The 14,255-nt window shown below is 33.1% G+C and overlaps 1 protein-coding gene across 2 annotated transcripts in view; it reads right to left on the bottom strand.

Moving 5' to 3' along the window:
• The window catches only part of plcg1 (phospholipase C, gamma 1), a 57,327-nt gene that overhangs the window by 33,233 nt on the left and 9,839 nt on the right, over positions 1 to 14,255 (bottom strand). For both annotated transcript variants that reach the window (XM_059332945.1, XM_059332944.1), the window contains exons 3-6: positions 3,488 to 3,640; positions 2,188 to 2,281; positions 2,039 to 2,086; positions 755 to 839 (exon numbers count right to left, since the gene is read on the bottom strand). In XM_059332945.1, coding sequence (XP_059188928.1) covers positions 755 to 839; positions 2,039 to 2,086; positions 2,188 to 2,281; positions 3,488 to 3,640 — 380 coding nt within the window. The remainder of the gene's footprint in view (positions 1 to 754; positions 840 to 2,038; positions 2,087 to 2,187; positions 2,282 to 3,487; positions 3,641 to 14,255) is intronic.

Below are 14,255 nucleotides of genomic sequence, written 5' to 3' on the forward strand. Positions count from 1 at the left end.
AATCATCTGTCCATATGTATTTTTCTCTGTGTCTGTGAGCCGAGTTGTAGTGTAGCCCAGTGTGTTTTTATTTTATTTTTTATTTTATTTGTTCTTTGTGTTTGTTTGTTTTCACTGTGTGCTGTGAAAATTATAGACTTATTGTTTAAAAAAAAAAAAGTTAACACTTTACAATAACAACTAAATAATGTTTATAGATGGTTTATAAACCAATTATTAACCATTTACAAAGTGCTATACATATTTAACCTTTAAATGTTTTCTATCAATTTCTTAAAGGTATATGAATCATTGCAAAAATCTTTAACATACTTAATATGGTGTTAAAAATGTTAAAATGAGTGCAACTAAAACTATTTATACACTATTAATTATAATGTAATTGTTTGTTAATGGTAAAGTAACTATAAACTTACATTGATATACCATCTATTAGCCATTTATAATATATATATAACTTATGATTTAGTTAGTTAAACATTAATAAATTATGTATTTACCATTCTAAATGGCCTACATTCGGTTTGTAAAAGATGATTAAACATTAATAAACTATCTGTTTACCATTTATAAATGATGGTTATTGTAAAGTGTTACCAAAACAAAAAAAACAAGTGGAGAGACGAGGAGGGAAGGGAAAAAGGACCGTTAACGACAAATCATAAATCTTCAGCTTCTAACAACATGATATAGAAGGGAAGTGGGCAGGGGGACGGAGAGGGAAGGGGCTCGGTGAGAAGCAGAAGGAGCTCACCGGAAGTTTCTCTCGGAGGAACCTCATGTTGGGCACCCTGTAGTTGACCTGGCTCAGCATGCTCTTCAGATCCTTACAGGATATCCTAAACACATTGAACAAATCAAGAGGTTCTGTTCAGAAATGCTACACAAACATCAATATGCACGTACCATAAGACTTCTTATAGCAGGGGTCTCAAACTCGCGGCCCGCGGGCCAATTGCAGCCCTCGTGGCGATATTTTGTGGCCCCCACCTTGATATGAAAGTTTAATGTGAGTTTTATATGAATGGCACTTTACCGTGTTGTGTGTGGAAGGTCCCTTTAATTGCTTTTTTTGGTCATTTTGTGTCTTTTTTTGGTAATTTTGTTTTTTCTTTAAGTAATTTAGTTTTATTCTGTCATTTTGTGTCTTTTTTTGGTCATTATGTGTCTTTATTTAAGTAATTTAGTGTTTTTTCAGTCATTTTGTGTCTTTATTTAAGTAATTTTGTGTTTTTTTCAGTCATTTTGTGTCTTTTTTAAAGTAATTTTGTGTCTTTTTTGGTCATTTTGTGTCTTTTTAAAATAATTTTGTGTCTTTTTAAAATAATTTTATGTCATTTTTAATAATATTGTGTCTTTTTAAAATCATTTTATGTCTTTTTTGGTAATTCTGCGCATTTTTTTTGGCATTTTGTGCCTTTTTTGTCATTATATATCTTTTTTTTTTTTAAGTAATTTAGTCTTTTTTCAGTCATTTTGTGTCTTTTTTTAAGTAATTTCGTGTCTTTTTTGGGTCATTCTGATACTGCCTCCAGCGGCCCCCAGGTAATTTCAGTTTGAGACCCCTTATAGTCTTATAACATGCAAACATAGATCCTATTGTGGTGCAGTAATATGAAATCCACATAGAAACACACGCCTCTCATGCCTTCATTTATTTTTTTTTTACTACAAAGCCTGGAATTTTTTTTGGGCCATAAGAGACAATAGCCCTGCAGCGTAACAAAGACTTGCTCTTCTGCCAGGGTTGGAACAGACAAACATTGCTGTGCATCTCTTCCATCCTCTGCAGTCTGTTTCCTGCCGCAGGAAGAGGTGCTAGTGTGTGGCTGAGAGGTTAGTTCCTTCACTACACCTCAACAAAGCTCTCTCACAGACACCTACCAGCCTGCTCTACTTTCTCAAGATGTTACACTGGGGGAAGGAGGCACAACTGGTGCCCCAAAACAATTGAGTTATATCTAATCACACCTATTTCCTGTGAGGCTGATCAAATTACTTTTCAGTTAGTTTTATTCTTCTAACCGAGCTTACTCACCTGTCTTCTCTGCCGCGATCGACAGCGTAGAACTGCTTTCGTAACCATCTGAAAAAGAAATAGAAAATGAAATTATCACATTATTTCTGTCCGCCGCTGGTTATAAAGGGGCTTCAGCGTTGGTTGTGGTGTGTGGCTGCTGTGTTTACCTCTCTATCTGCAGCGGCGTCGGAGACTTGAGCGTGTCGGCCACAAGCCAGTTTAACCCCTTCACCCACATGTTCATCTCCTCATCAGACGTGGCTGAGGGTTAGTCAACATGTGATATTAGTGTTTTCTCAAGTTATTTAGTCTATGAAAGGGTAAATACAAGTGATAAAATAGTGATGTCTTCAATTAGCCTATATTGTCTGACTAACACTACAAACCCTCAATTTACTGGGTCACATTTGATAAGCTAGAACCACATAATTCAGGATTTTTTAATGAAAAATTATCAAACCAACGACAGCATTCACATACTTCTATCCTGAAAAAAATAGGAAAATTAATCATTGTTGTATGTACTGAGTGAATCATCCCATTGCCTCATGTTTGTCTGCTTTTTTGTTTCTTGTGTACTTTTTCCTTACTGTTCTTAAAATGTGAAAAATGTTGCAAATAAAAGTAAACTAGTTGCTGATTAAGTTCAATTTGAATGCCGAATCAATAAATCAATCATACCAATAAAATTGACTTGATAGTGGTAATAATAAAGATAGATAGATAGATAGATAGATAGATAGATAGATAGATAGATAGATAGATAGATAGATAGATAGATAGATAGATAGATAGATAGATAGATAGATAGATAGATAGATAGATAGATAGATAGATAGATAGATAGATAGATAGATAGATGGAATAAAATACTAAGGTAGAATAAATAAAAACAACAATAGAAAAAAAGCAGAATAGAACAAGGACACTTAAGAAGTTAAAAAGAAGATCAGTAGGTAGGTAAGGTACAGTTATAATAATAGTACAGTATATATATAATAAATATTATTATTATAATAACATAATAATAACACAATAATAATAAGGCCAGTATAATAAAAGTAGTATATCACAGTATATAGTAATAATAGTGATGGTATCAACAGTATATGTATGTATAAATAGCAGTAGTATTGGTAGTAGAAATAATAATAATAATAATATAGCAATGTGTCACATTTAGCCTGTGCAGGGTTTGCATACACTACTTTTTGAACGCCAGCATTTCTTTTGGTTCTGTAATACAGAATGTATAAACTCATAAGTCCCACCAAAGGAAAAAAATAAAACAAATAATAATAATAAAGATGGCTGGGAACAAAAATAAAACATGTCAAATGTCACCAAAGACATCTCTAGTTATATATCAGTATGATTATATCATATATATGAGTATATCATATGAGCAGAGATATCCACGTGAACACTATGGTGATTATGTGAAACACTGATGTAACTCCTGTGTACCTGCCAGGCTGAGGGATTTAAGGCGAAACTCGGTGCCGTACAGGATGACGAAGCAGTGAGCCTGGTCCAGCCTCGCAGCAGAGTCCTCCACGTAGCGCTCAAAGTCCCGAGACTTCTGTCCAGGACGGATCTCCTTGATCTCTCGAATGTCAACTGGAGAGAAACACACACACACACACTAGTTAGAAACAAGACAAAAAAAGGCATTTCTTGCATGCACAAAGCTAAAGCAGAGCTGAGCAATATTCAGGGTTTGTACACTTTAGCAGTGGTCAAATTCAAGCATTTTTCATGGACTTTTCCAAGCTTTTCCAGTATCTTACACCTGTTGTAAAGTTAGAAGCAGTATGGCCACAACATTCAGGTTTTTTTTTTTTTTGATTAGTCAATTAGTCATCATTTCTTCAAAGACTCCAAAGTGACATCTTTATACATCTTATTTTCGTCCTGTCACAGTTATAACTTATCATTTTCTTTCATATATTTCAGAATTACATATAAAAACAAAATAAAAAAACACACAAAGCAGCAAATTCTCTAATTTCAAGAGCCTAGAAGCACAAATATCCACATTCAAGTTATTTAAGAGTCAGTTGCAACTACCTTTTTGACAATCAAATAAAAGATTAATAAAAAAAAAAAAAAAAATGAAAAATAGAAATAAAAAAAAAAAAATTTAAAATGTTTTGTTTTAGGCTTACATAGGACAGGGGTTGTTTTTTTGGTTGTTGTTGTTGGGGTTTTTTTTTCAACAAAAATAATTTCCATTACTGAATAATTTGACATTTGTTTCCCCAATTAGTTGGTTAGTAGTTTCTTTTATTAAATGACAGGAAATAGTGAAAAATGCCTGTCAGAGTTTCCTACAGTCAAATTTAGATGAGTACTTACATCATAAAAGGGGGAGATTTTAACCAGACAATGTCAGAACTTTAGTCACCTCTTCTTATTCTTTTCTCTTTTTTTCCACTTTAGTTGTTCAGTAAATGTGTGTAGTCATGGATACATGTTGTCCATATTACCTCCTTTTAAGAAGGAGGAAGAAATATTTGAATATAGGATGTGAGGGCATGATTATATGTTAGAACTGAAACTGTAATAGCATCTCCTTGTGTGCGTTCTTAATGTATGTGTTGTGTGTATGTATGTTTGTCATCTTGTGAAATAAAGAAGTGAGTTCATTGTATATTTTGGCTGTTGTGAGATGCCAACACAAAAGAAACAACACAATATCATCATATCTTCATGAAAACACTTAAAGTGCATAAGTTATGTTTTTTAATTCTCTTCAAGCCCTTTGTCAAAGTGTTTAATAATTAAATGTATCCATAATATAATGCATTAAATCTGTTTTTGCCTTGAACACTATATAGATGAATTGACACCAGCCCATATTTGTATTTCAGGCCCTTTCTAACCACATAAAACAGTGAAGCTGAGGCCACGACCTGAACCACACATAGGTATGCTTCAAATGAAGACGTGCACTAAAGCAGGGGTCTCAAACTCGCGGCCCGCGGGCCAGTTGCGGGCCTCGTGACGATATTTTGTGGCCCCCACCTTGATATGAAAGTTTAATATGTTTTATATGAATGGCACTTTACCATGTTGTGTGTGGAAGGTCCCTTTAATTACTTTTGTGCCTTTTTTAAATAATTTTGTGTCTTTTTTTTAATAATTCTCTGTCTTTTTGGGGGTAATTTTGTATCTTTTTAAAAAAAATTTGTGTCTTTTTAGTAATTTTTTCTGTCATTTTGTCTTTTTGGGTCATTTTGTGTCTTTTTTTAGTAATTTTGTGTGTTTCTTGGTCATTTTGTGTCTTTTTTTAAATAATTTAGATTTTTTCTGTGTCTTTTTTTGGTCATTTTGTGTTTTTTTGTGTCTTTTTTTGGTCGTTTTGTGTCTTTTTTTGGTCATTTTGATACTGCCTCCAGCGGCCCCCAGGTAATTTGGGTTTGAGACCCCTGCTCTACAGGGACATTGCTGGATATAGATTAACCTCTGCTTGCCCTTTTACCAGTCAGGCAGCCAAAAACCACCAATTACTAATCTCAGATAGTAGACAATGAGACACTTCCACTAACTAGGTTGTGGTGGGACTGATTGTTTCTGCACCACAGAGATTCAACACATTGCAGACATCTTATTTTGGTAACTGTGTGACTAAAACATGCTTGCTGTGGTTTTTATAGTCAACAATACTGCCCTACAAAGTCTAACTGTAACTATGCAACAGGTAAAACTGAGAAAAACTGATTTAAAGTTTGAACTTTGACCCCAAAAACTTAGTTACTGCACTCTGGTTTTGCCGTAAAGGGTTCTAATAGTTATACAAAAAGCAGTAACAACAATGTTGTTGTCTTCTTTCATTTTAGTCTTAATATAATATTATCTCCCTTTTTTTACTTAATCACCATCTAGATAATAATTTCCCTTTCAAATAAACTTTAAACAAATGTTTAAATTAGTATATTTATCCAAAATGATGCATCTGAAAAAAAAAAGAGCCGGTACAATTCCGTCTTGACTCCATTAAAAAAAGACACAAAATTATTAAAAAAGACACAAAATTACCAAAAAAAGAAACAAAATTATTAAAAAAGAAACAAAATTACCAAAAAAGACACAAAATTAATAAAAAAATAAAAAAATAACCAAAAAAAGACAATTATTAAAAAAAGACAAAAAATTACCCAAAAAAGACATAAAATTACAACAACAACAAAAAGAATTACCCAAAAAAGACATAAAATTACAACAACAAAAAAAATAATTACCAAAAAAAGACATAAAATTACTAAAAAAAACTTCAGGTTGTAGGGGGTTATTTTAAAATCGCCTATAGGTTTTACAGATATTTTTCCAGGCGTTTTTGGCCTAAATGGGTTAATAGGCACTCAGAAACTTTACGAGAGCGTCGGCTGTAAAGTAGCTCAACGGGCTTCAATCAGCGTTATATTAGACACAGACACACACAGACACACACACACACACACACAGACACACAGACACACACACACACACACACACACACACACACACACACAGACACACACACACACACACACACAGACAGACACAGACACACACACACACACACACAAACTCTCTTCTTCTTCTTCTTCTTCTTTCAGCTCCTGCTCCTCTTCCTGCCCCTGAACCACACATCCTGTGCTTTTGTCGCCTACACACCACATCTGTGTTCGTATATAGGTGAGCATGTGCATGTTCTTTTCTCAAGCATTTAAAAGAAAGAAAAAGAAGAAGTAAAAAAAAAAAAGTGTGATGTAGAATTTTTCCACAAATTTTGTCGTACATCATATATTAGTTTACTTAAGGTGCCAGGCGGCCGGCACGCTGATCTGTTAGACAAGCCTTTTAGTCATTTCAGTCAAAATATTTGGAGCACGCCTCAGACAGATGCAGGGAATTAAAGAGACAGCCAGAGGTGCAGCCTTATCAAAGGAGACGAGGAGGTATCCTGTAACACTTCCTGCAGCTTCCACTTCACATTTCTCTATGTTACTGCACATGTGATATCTGAGATTCAACAGCATGATGATACTTTGATACCTTGCTTGATATGAAAGTTTAATGTGAGTTTTATATGAATGGCACTTTACCGTGTCATATATAAAAAACTTTTTTATAGGGAACGGGGTTGTCTACCTATTTTTCATTATTATAATTATCATTTTATTTATTTTCCTTTTTCTTATTTTTCAACTCTCACTATTGTTGATATGTTTGGTTGATAGTATTGCCATTGTTATTTATTTATTGTTTGTTTGTTTGTTTGTTTGTTGTGCTATACTACCATTTTATCTTCTTTGTTGCTGTTGCTATTATTGCCCAATTGATGCTTGCCACACCTGCTTGTTTGTTTGTTTGTTTGTTTGTTTGTTTTAAACTAAATGGAAAAACCAATAAAAAATGTATCACAAACGTTTTTTAATTTTTATTTAAATGTGCACTTCATGGTGCTTTTAATTTTTTTTTTCAAAAAGGTACTCCTGTTGTTATACAGTATTTATGTTCACTTAAATAAACGGTTTCAATAAAACTACTTGTCACATGTCATATTTGGCTTTGACTGAACATTTGCTCTCACTTAGCAATAAAAATATCAGGATATATATCATATATCGATATTCAGCCTAAATATATATTGGGATATTACATTTGGTCCATATCGCCCAGCCTTAATCTGACACCAACTTCTTGAAATTGTATCCAGACAGAGAAAAGGTTTGATCAATATCAGCCTCACCACTCACTCAGTTCAATCTAATAAGTCTCATCACACTTTTAATAAATTAGATGCATTAAAAAGGAGCACATTAGTTGTATGTATAGAACTGAAGAATAATAACGTTGCAGTTATTTTGCTGGATATTGTGATATGGATTACATTTTCAGTTAAAATAATCAGTTTCTGTCAATGGATGGACAGAAATTCTTCATCATATCTGATTGAAAACTGAGGATTTTGGGGATGGGGCTGCTGGACAAAAAAAGGTCTTTAAACACATGATCTTGACATTTTATAAAGAAAGGAAAAAAATATCTAGAAAATAGATTAATGTATTAATCATAGGGCTGGGCGATATATCGATATATTTTTAAATGTGATATGGAATTAGACCATATCGCATATATCGATATGGTTCAATTTATATTTCTTTAAATATAAATGGTGCCCTTACTAGGGTTTGTCATATTTAGTTCTTTTATAATGTTCGTTATTCTTTTGTCATATAAATGTATCTATGTCAGAAAAAGATTGGCCTATTTAATTTGATAGGCTATTTTTATTTAAGATATTATTTTATTTAAATGTGCACTTTATGGAGGTTTGAATTTTTTGTAATTTTGTGACCTTTTTTTTTAGTAATTTTGAGTCTTTTTTTGGTCATTTTGTGTCTTTTTTTGTAATTTTGTGACTTTTTAAAGTCATTTTGTGTCTTTTTTTAGTAATTTTGTGTCTTTTTTTTGTAATTGTGTCTTTTTTTGTAATTTATTTTTTTTCTGTCATTTTATGTCTTTTTTTTTTAGTAATTTTGTGTCTTTTTTTGGTCCTTTTGGACAGCAGCCCCCAGATAATTAGAGTTTGAGACCCCTGTCTTATTGTATTGTAAATGACATTAAAAATATACATATATTGAGCTATAGATGGTCAGACCTTTAAAGGTACAGTACTTTTTTTTTTCATTAGTTTAAGAACAGAATAAATAAAAAGCTGTTCTATTGTTCAACTGTATGTTTTTAACATGCCGAGGTCGTTGAGGTTGAAGTCGTTCATATTGCAATCTTGAGATTTCTGCGTGCAGGCCAGAGCGTGACAATGTTTCAGAGTTCACTCACGCGTCAGCTGATCTTATCAGCTACTTTGATATCATGTCGGATAAAGTGAAGCAGGACTTTCCCCCTGACAAATAACTGCCACGCAGCTACATGGATGCTGTTCCCCTTTCCAACACATTGGAAATGCAGCAAGTGCACTTGTTTTCCAGTGACAATCTAATCTTTAAAGCAACGTTTTCATACAGACATTACTGGTGTGCCATATCGTATCCTTCATGATTATACTGGTATATTTATTTTATGGGTAAAAAAAAATGCACTTTTTAAAGTAATTTTGTGTCTTTTTTTGTGGTCATTGTGTCTTTTTTTTGGTAATTTTGTGTCATTTTTTTGTAATTTTGGGTCTTTTTTTTGGTCACTTTGATACTGCCTCCAGCAGCCCCCATATTTTCTATATGCTTTTCAGTATTTTGTAATATCGTCAAGAATATCGTTATCGCAAAAATACCCTGAAAAATCGTGATAATCTTTTAGGTCCATATCGCCCAGCCCTAACAGACATAATCTAAAAAAAAAAGCAGACTGATAGTTGCAACCGTGTTGCTGCCTGCAGGCTAATTTCTCACTAATTTGTTGATGTATTTCTCATAAATAAACCGGGCAGAAAGCCAAGTGTGTAACTGGAAAAAGGAGCGGTGTGTCAGCAAGAAGTGACATCAGACATTTGAGGCGAGAAAACATATGCAGGAGGTTTGGAAAAAGCATGTCAGAGATGACAACCTGTGACAGGCGAGTGAAGGAAATTCCAACCACATTTACATTAATAAAAAGACTTCTTCATTATTTACAAGGTTCATTACTAAAGACATTTCCAGGAATCAGCTGACAAGATCCAACATGTAACAAATGGTGAAACTTACAGAGCTTTTAACTTGCAAACTTTTAACGCTTTAATATATCGTCCGCCGTATCAATTAACGATCTCAATAAAGTGCACATTTAAATTAAAAAAATCTTAAATAAAAGCTGCGGCTTCCCTGGAGCAAGGATCACAGTGCAAAATGTAACTATATCGATATATGGTCTAATTCCATATCACATTTAAAAATATATCGATATATCTCTTATATTGATATATCGCCCAGCCCTACAACAACAGTTCACATAAATCATCTCTACATTTGAAGTCACCAGGCTCAGTGCACCTCTCACATTAAGGCTGCAATTTAAAAAAAATGTCAATCAATCAACGAATAATCAATCGGCTAATTGTTTCAGTTCTGATTCAAATGAAGCCATCAAAACTATCATTTATTTGAGTTGTGCACTGTCCTTCTGCGACATTAGCAGATCTATTGTGCAGGAGTTATGAATCAAATCAACAAAAATCTAATCTGTAAAATCAAGTCCAGTATTAGGGGTTTCCTTCGACAACTTTTATAAAACTTTGAATCCCATTCTTTCCTTAATCAAGTCCATTTCATCCTTAGATGATTAAGATAGATGGTTCTAATTAAGATAAATTGATGTAACTTTTAAATGGCCAGTAATTGTTTTTGGTATGTTGATTTGGTGGTCAAACTCTAGGCACAACATATACAAACTGGTATAGCTCATTTTTGTTTTTTTCCCCCCCAAGCATTCTGGATCCCTCCTCTAAATGTCCCTTTTTAATTTTTTATTTAATTTTTTTTATTTATTTTTTTGGTTATTGTTTATTTGGCTACTGTTCACGTATGTTTTCTCATTATCATTACTATTTATCAGAGTTCGTACAGCTTTTCCAACGTCAAATTCAAGCACTTTTCAAGCACTTTCAAGGTCCATTTTCAAGCTTTTCCAGCATCTTACAGCTGCGGTAAATTACATATTTCTTCAAATACATACATACTGAAAATGATGATTTTACATTTTCATTTCAGGTTCTCCAACTAATTATATTTCTATTCTTTCCTATAGGATTTTATTGTTAAAGAAATGCAGATACAATTTTAACCCATTTAGGCCTAAAACGGCTGGAAAAAAAGCTTGTAAAACCTCTGGGCGATTTTGAAATAACCCCCTAAAACCTGAAGTTTTTCTGGAAATTCAACAGAAGTGTCAATGCTTCTACTAAATAATATATATTTCAGCCTCTGTAGCAGATATAAATGAAATTCAAACACATGAACCACATGTATTCTGATGCATTTAGAAAATAGGTGGAAAAAACTACAAATACTATAAAACCACGCATCTGCTTTCCCTGTTTTAATGGTAGAAATGCGATAATGCTTTCCTGCCTTAAATGGGTTAAGCACTTTATCCAAAATTCAAGCACTTTTCAAACCTTGAAAACACAACATTAAAACTCAAGCATTTTCAAGGGTTTCAAGCACCTGTAAGAACCCTGATTTATTGTATTTTGCTTATTTTATGAGAATGTAACTCTCTAGTTCGGGGTGGGTTGGGTTCCACAAGGGGGAAAAATGGTTGAAATGTATTATGTCTTGACAACCCAATCAAGATATATAATGAAGAAAAAAATCTCATCTGTAAAATGTAGTGTTTGGTGTCAGTTGTGTATAAACTAACTGGTTGAGTTAGTCATGCAGCTCAGTGTGAACAGCTGACAGAGCTCAGAGTCCTGTGGATTCATGAACACAGACCCACGTTGAGACTCGTGATGAGTGAATCATTGTTAATCACAGACGTGTGTATCTGTTACATTCAAGCCTATTACGGTGTTAACTACATTACATATGTTTGTCACCTAACTTCATGAAGAAGAGTGAAAGTCCTCCATGAGACAATCGGGTCTCTTCCTGTCTGGTCTGTCCAGGGGCGCTGTTGTGTTATTCTACCATTAAAGCCAGGAAAGCAGATACGTGGTTTTGTAGTATTTGTAGTTTTTTCCTCCTATTTTCGGTCTTTTGGCCAATGAAATGCATCAGAATACATGTGGGATGCAATGCAACATGGGACTTTTCCAGAACTTTGAAATCATCACCAAAAAAAAGACACAAAAAGACACAAAATGACAAAAAAAAGACACAAAATGACACAAAATGATAAAAAAAAGACACAAAATTACCACAAAAAGACACAAAATGACAAAAAAGACACAAAAAGACACAAAATGACTAAAAAAAGACACAAAAGACACAAAATTACAAAAAAAAAAAGACACAAAATTACAAAAAAAAGACACAAAATGAGAATACATGTGGGAGTGTCACAATGCATCATGGGACTTTTCCAGAACTGAAATCATGGAGGAGGACGACTATATTGGAGGAGCTCAGATATAACATCTATAAGCTCTCAAATACTTTCTGAATTTCATTTCTATCTGCTACAGAGGCTGAAAATCTATTATTTAGTAGAAGCGTTGACACTTCTGTTGAATTTCCAGAAAAACTTCAGGTTTTAGGGGGTTATTTTAAAATCAAAGTGTATTGAGTATGTGCTTATGTTGCTGAGGTTTTTTCATTGTTTTTTCCTCCTTTCCTCTCCTCACGTTGTGCTGTATTTCTTTTTCTTCATCTCTGTCACCTCTGTCATATTATATGTGTGTTTTAAGTAAACATTTGGACGGGTTGATGGCAAATCTGGCTGTACTCGTACTTGTTACTCTGTGCAATGACAATAAAGGCTTCTGATTCTGAAGAACATAACAAAAGCGTATAAAAAACGCATCAATCTCATCTCGCCGATCGGTCGGTTCCTAGTTCATTTTATATTGTTGTGTCAACATGTATTGTGATATCAGGGTTTGACATAAACAATGGTCCAACAGCCCGGGGCCAGTAAAAAAAGGATGTCAGGCAAGTTAATTGGCCGTTCTGGCCATTGACGGTGTAATTAAGACGCATATGTGTTGAACTGAAAAGTCGGTTTCCCGTGTCGGCTTCAATCATTGTTGAAAAATTATTGGTACCACTTTATATAAAAGGTACACGTATTCAACATTAATTAGTTTCTTATTATCATGCAAATAAGTAACATATTGGCTCTTAATAAGTCATTATTAAGTAGTTATTAATGCCTTATTCTGCATGGCCTTATTATACAACCAGTAAGACATTAACTAAGAGTTTTCCCTCATTAACCTCAGAATTATTGATTATTAGTAGTAAGTAAGGAAGTTGTTGTATATGAGTTATGATCTTAATATGCTTTACTTTGTATGGACTTTAAAAGGTGGTAGAATAATTATTCTATTCTATTCTAATAATTATTCTATTTCCCTTAATAACACTTAATGAATATGGTCTGTTCCTACATAACTACCACCTTATAAAGTCCATATTATAAAGCATATTAAGATCATAACTCATATACAACAACTCCCTTACTTACTACTAATAAGCAATAATTCTGAGGTTATTGAGGGAAAACTCTTAGTTAATGTCTTACTGGTTGTATAATAAGGCCATGCAGAATAAGGCATTAATAACTACTTAATAATGACTTATTAAGAGCCAATAAGGTACTAATTTGCATGCTAATAAGCAACTAATTAATGTTGAATATGTGTACCTTAATATAAAGTGTAACCAAATTATTTAAAAATTAATGTTTAAAATGGCACAGTAAACATGGCTGCATAATAATCAGGTTAATACAATGTGAAACCAAAACCATCTTACAAAAGTTATTATTGCTCTTTCTTTTCAATCAACATACGCAATATTAATTACACTTTTTTATTTTTTATTTATCACTTATTAGTAACTACAAATTATTGGTGTTAGTCCGCCAAAACTGACTGAATTCATTTGTTGGTACAGAATAGGCCAAATATTATTTGTTGTTTGGACAAATCTTTATAATGAATACAAATAATACATTTAACAATACATTTTGATTGGGTGATTTTTTCTTGGGCCAGTATATTTTTAATCTAATTTAAATCAGTTGGGAAAAATGTCCAAAAGTTGGATATAAACATTTGTAAAACCTAAACAAATAACATAAGCAACTATCTTTATATGAATACAGTTATTGCTGCAGGCTATTTTATATTTTTTCTATCCTTGAAATGTTTTTTTCTTTATTGTTTTACTATTTATTCTGTTGTTTTGAGACATGAATCTATGGTGAAACCAAAGAGGAATTTCCACTCGAGTTTTCATATTCGTATTCCTTTAAAAAGAAAATACCAAAAGACAACTGTGAGCCTTTTACATCGGTCGATATATTGATTTATAGGCACCAGGGATCGTATATTTTCTGGAAATTCAATTGAGTAAAGGCACTGAAAGGCACATGGTTGACTGATGTAAAACTGCTGTGAACACGTATATCACCATAAAGCTACTGGAGCGTTTATTATCTGCCATGTTGTTGTTACCGGAAGAAGTGGAAATGCTATGTAATGTAATTTTGTGTCTTTTTTTGGTAATTTTGTGTCTTTTTTGGGTAATTTTGTGTCTTTTTTGGGTAATTTTATGTCTCTTTTAAGTAATATAGTGTTTTTTCA

This window comes from Centropristis striata, chromosome 5, assembly GCF_030273125.1.
Source record: "Centropristis striata isolate RG_2023a ecotype Rhode Island chromosome 5, C.striata_1.0, whole genome shotgun sequence".
Lineage (NCBI taxonomy): Eukaryota > Metazoa > Chordata > Actinopteri > Perciformes > Serranidae > Centropristis > Centropristis striata.